Source organism: Myotis davidii, unplaced genomic scaffold (assembly GCF_000327345.1).
Source record: "Myotis davidii unplaced genomic scaffold, ASM32734v1 scaffold22, whole genome shotgun sequence".
NCBI lineage: Eukaryota > Metazoa > Chordata > Mammalia > Chiroptera > Vespertilionidae > Myotis > Myotis davidii.
The window spans coordinates 316,974-321,275 of NW_006294067.1; the positions used below are offsets into that span (position 1 = coordinate 316,974).

The following is a 4,302-nucleotide window of genomic DNA, read 5'->3' on the forward strand; positions in this document are numbered from 1 at the left end:
TGGATGCTGGTCCAGTTTCTGCCCCTCACTTACTATGAGTTTTAGGACCACACTTTCCCACTCTGAGAATGGCCCCACTCTTCTCCATTTGCCTTCTCTCCCTCTTCATGGGCAGTAAGAACTCATAAGATCACCTCAGCAAAGGCTCTTTGAAGGAAAGAAGTTCTAGAAATTCTGGGTACTCTGAAGCTCCTCTGGGAGAGATTTGGGCAGGAAGACACAACAGAACACAGAGAAGCCAGTGAGAAGTTTATTTTATAGATCACAACACACACCCAACCAAGTTCCTTAGAGGAAACCACCTTGGGGTGTGGTAGGAGGCAGTGAGACAAGACTTCCAGTAAGATCAGGCCACAGGTAGCATTCTCAAGACACTAAAACGGTTTGCTTTGATGGGTACCACTGCCATATCGTTAGGGCAGATATTAAATTCACGAATGATGTCAACCACTGCTGCAATTCTTACAGTACCTGAAAGGGACAGGGACAAAGATCATAGCTTAACATTCATCCCCAGGATCCTACCTTTTGTACTAGTATCAGACACCTCCCTAACTGGGACTCAGCTTCCTCAAATCATTTACAAATGAATCTCCCTTATTAGCTTTTCTCACACAACCCCTCACCTTTTGAACTTGGGCATGGTCTCCATTTACTCTGCTTGTCTTTCTTCTCCCTCCATCCTTCTGCCCTGGGCTCCGTGCCAGATCCGTAACCACGTTTCTCTATGGTTTCCCCTCCCTGGTGGGTAGTTATTCCCTTGGATGACTCCTCTACTTACTGTTGACCTGAAAGTCCCAGAAGAAGGTTCTTGGAAATTCCTCACACAAACAGGCAGTGTATTTGTAGTTAAAAGGTCCATCAACTGGAGAGCTGCTTAGCAGATAAGTTTTAATCTGTGAAGAAGGAGTTGGAGAGAGATGATCCAGTGTTAGTATGTGAAGTAGGAAAGGGAGAGAAAGACAAGTGAGGGTCAAGGGAGAGGAGGAGGATGTCCTTAGTGGGCAAAGAGCAGGGGTGGAGGTGGGGAGAGACATGGGGGGAGTCCATTTTTGTAGAATCATTTCAGGAGCTGAAGTCAAGGTTAGAAGATTTTCTGTCCTCATGTCCTATTTCTGCATTAGCATGTGGGTGTATGGTTCGGAGGGTGGAGGTGAGTGAACCACAGAGTCAGGAGCACTCATCCAGGCAGCAGTTCATCTGGGGGAATGGGAGTCAGGCTTGCCTTGGTTCAGAGCCAGGGCTCCAGGAATTGGCCTGTGGGTGCAAGCCTGACTGCTGGGGTGTGAAAGCCAAACCAGGCCTTATTGCCAGAACCGTGACCAAGTCCCAGTTGTGCTCCTCTCAATCTCTGGGATCTTTAGTAAGTAGAGAATCCCTTGGATGACTTAAGGTGCTTAAGCTTGAAGGTAAACTTTCTTTTGTCTTTCCTAACTTGAGCATGCTGTACAGCAAGCATGTCAAACTCATGGCCCATGGGCTGCATGCCTCATTTATTTGGTCCGTGTTAGCCTTTGAGTTTGACATGCTCGCTGTTCAGCTTAAGATCCCAAAGTGCTGCATATGTGTTTCAGCAGAGTCAGATTAATGTTCTAGTTCATGGTCAGCACAGGGGTTTAATCCTGGGGACCATAGATCCAAGGAGTCTGCGAAGTGAATAGAATTCAGTGAGTTTGTGAAAATAAATTATATGTTTATTTTCCTAAGTTCCCATCAACATTGAGCATTCTTTCTGCTGTGAATGCCACCAACTATCCACAGTGGCATTAGAAGCGAGTGATTTTTATCACAAGGAGAAACAGATTTGTTCATGCTACATTAGAGATTTATATATCTCAAAAGAGTGCTGCCCTCATGGCTACCCTGAACACAGGGGTGGAGGTTATCACCAGGCTGCGTGGTCATGGCTGGGGCTGGTTGCCTGTCTCCTGATACCTGCCCAGGTAACTGGCAACTCTGCACCAAATAGCCCATCAGCCCCAAATAGTGAATTCAAGTGTTCTCACCATTGCAATTTTTACTTAAAAATACTTCAGAGATCCTGGTGTTTCTTTAAAGAAGGCTAGCCTTGCCTTGCTTATCTTTTTATTACATTTACAACAATATATCTTCATGATTCAGAACTTTCAATACTTGTATAATTAAAACAAAAAATAAGGACCCATTGGATATGCGTGATTTTTTGTCAAAGACCATTGCACAGTTGAAGATACTTAATCAGGCTAAGCAACCACAACCATCACATAGGTAATCTTTATAAACTAAAATTTAACTATTCTGTTGTGAATGTATCACCTTTGCAGCTAATGTATAGATAAAGAAACATGTATTACTGTATCACACATTTATTTTTAATAATTTTATCACTGCCCTTTAATCTGGTAGTTTTCCTATGTTATCCAATGCATTTTACTTAATTAAGAAGTTGGATTTTGTTCACTTTACTCCCACCCCAGGGCTTCTACTTACCACCATACATTCTCTCAATTCTGTTGCCACTCTAAGTGTTGCAGTGACTTCTTCATTTGCCTTTGTTGTTCGGGGCAGTTGAAAGTCCATTTTGATCAACTGTCGACTGGTTTTGGGAAGACAAAAGCAGTTAGAGAGCAGAAATCAATTCATAAGAGAGGGGGAACAATGAGCAGGGTCAAGGGACCAGGGAAGGTTCGAGGAGGAGACGGTCAACTGCTGAGATCAGAATTCCCTGGGAAGTTTTGATTTTTTTTGGTTAGTTTGGCTATTTGTACTGATTTAGTTTTGCTTAATAAAGCAACTTGGACACTTTATTTAAAACAGTATCTACTTCTCTTCCACTGACAAAAAACACATAAACAAACAAACAAACAAAAAACCAATGAAAGTACAGTATCACATGTCATTTCCTAATAAAACTCTATAGGTTCTGCTGATTGTCCACTGACAGGGAGGGCTCATGTCATAATAAAATTAGTATTAAATTTCATATTAACGAATCATAAACACTTCAGTGCACTGGAAGTGAGACCTTTCTTGAAGATTCTCCTTCTTTGGTTCTTGGTGGGGTCTAGGATTTGTACTTAGTACTTAGTTCTGTAGGGGATTTGGACACAATGCCATATTGGAAACTACAGCTTCCACCTTACATTCAGGCCACACACCACAATCTGCTGGGGAAAAGAACATGGAGACAAAGAGAATAGTCAACTGTTTCCCTTCAGTCAGTAAGGAGGGGGTTCAGGACCAGCAGAGATACTTTCTCTTTCCCAGAAACTCCTGCCAAAGCTCCTTCAGTGTTGGGTGAGACAAAAGGGAATTTAGTTTCTTGGCCTCTAGTACTTCCCAGCCCCATTTTCCTAGGGAAAAGCATCAGATTCCAGAGAGATTCCAATTCTTGTGCCAGCTGCTCTAGCATTCAGTGCACAGGGAAGGGGCACGCATCCTTCAGTTTCTTCAGAATTCCTCCCATTTGTAACTGTATTTAAGATTGACAGGATGACCAGCACAGATAGAAAGACGAATCACCCCAGTTTGCCTGACAGCGAAGGGTTTGCTGGGAGGGGATTTCAGTGCTAAAACCAAGATATTCATGGGCAAACTTGGATGGCTGGTCACCCTAAGTAGTACAGCTTATCAACAACTTGCTTCCCCTCAGGGCTAAGTGGAGTGACATTCTGTATCTGAACCCGTCCCCACTCAGGGTTTCTTAGGTATCCACCCACCCCCATTACATCAGCTTGTCAAAACCCTGACAGGTTTCTCCAGGGAAGCATCTGGTCCTTCCACAGAGGGTACAACCAGAATCCAATCCAGAAACTCTATATCCCAAACACTTTTCCTGTAGAGAAAAATACCTAGATCTGATGAGCATCCATGCTTCTCCCTCCAAATTGTCCCATTTCTTACTTCATTTTGTGTGCCCCAATTTTCCTGTTTCCTTCAAACATGTGCCCTTAATGAGTTGACTTCTGAACCCATGCTCCCAGGTCCCAGTGGGAGACAGGGGTGGAGTGGGGAGTCATGGGCAAGTGGTCCTCACATTTGTCTTCAGGCTTCAGCATAGGAAGAATGTCCAAAGTGCTGGGCAAGCTCAACCTTGGACTGTGGGGCCAAGGATCAGTGTCCAGGGCTTCTGATCATTCAGTGAGTTCTGCCAAAGGTATTGTTGGAACTCACAGTCCTGCTAAACCCTCTCTTCTAGGAGGCAAGGTATGAGAAGGTGAAGTTCACTGAGCAGAAATCTAATTAAGGTATAGACCAGTGATGGCGAACCTTTTGAGCTCGCGTGTCAGCATTTTGAAAAGCCCTGACTTAACTCTGGTGTCG

General features: G+C 43.9%; 1 protein-coding gene across 1 annotated transcript in view; it reads right to left on the bottom strand.

The window, feature by feature from the left end:
• Nucleotides 1-230: 230 nt before the first annotated feature.
• PIP (prolactin-induced protein) overlaps nt 231-4,302 on the bottom strand; it is a 4,598-nt gene continuing 526 nt past the window's right edge. The window contains exons 2-4 of the mRNA XM_006767987.2: nt 2,470-2,575; nt 782-896; nt 231-471 (exon numbers count right to left, since the gene is read on the bottom strand). Of these exons, the coding sequence (XP_006768050.1) occupies nt 347-471; nt 782-896; nt 2,470-2,575 (346 nt within the window). The 3' untranslated portion in view covers nt 231-346. The remainder of the gene's footprint in view (nt 472-781; nt 897-2,469; nt 2,576-4,302) is intronic.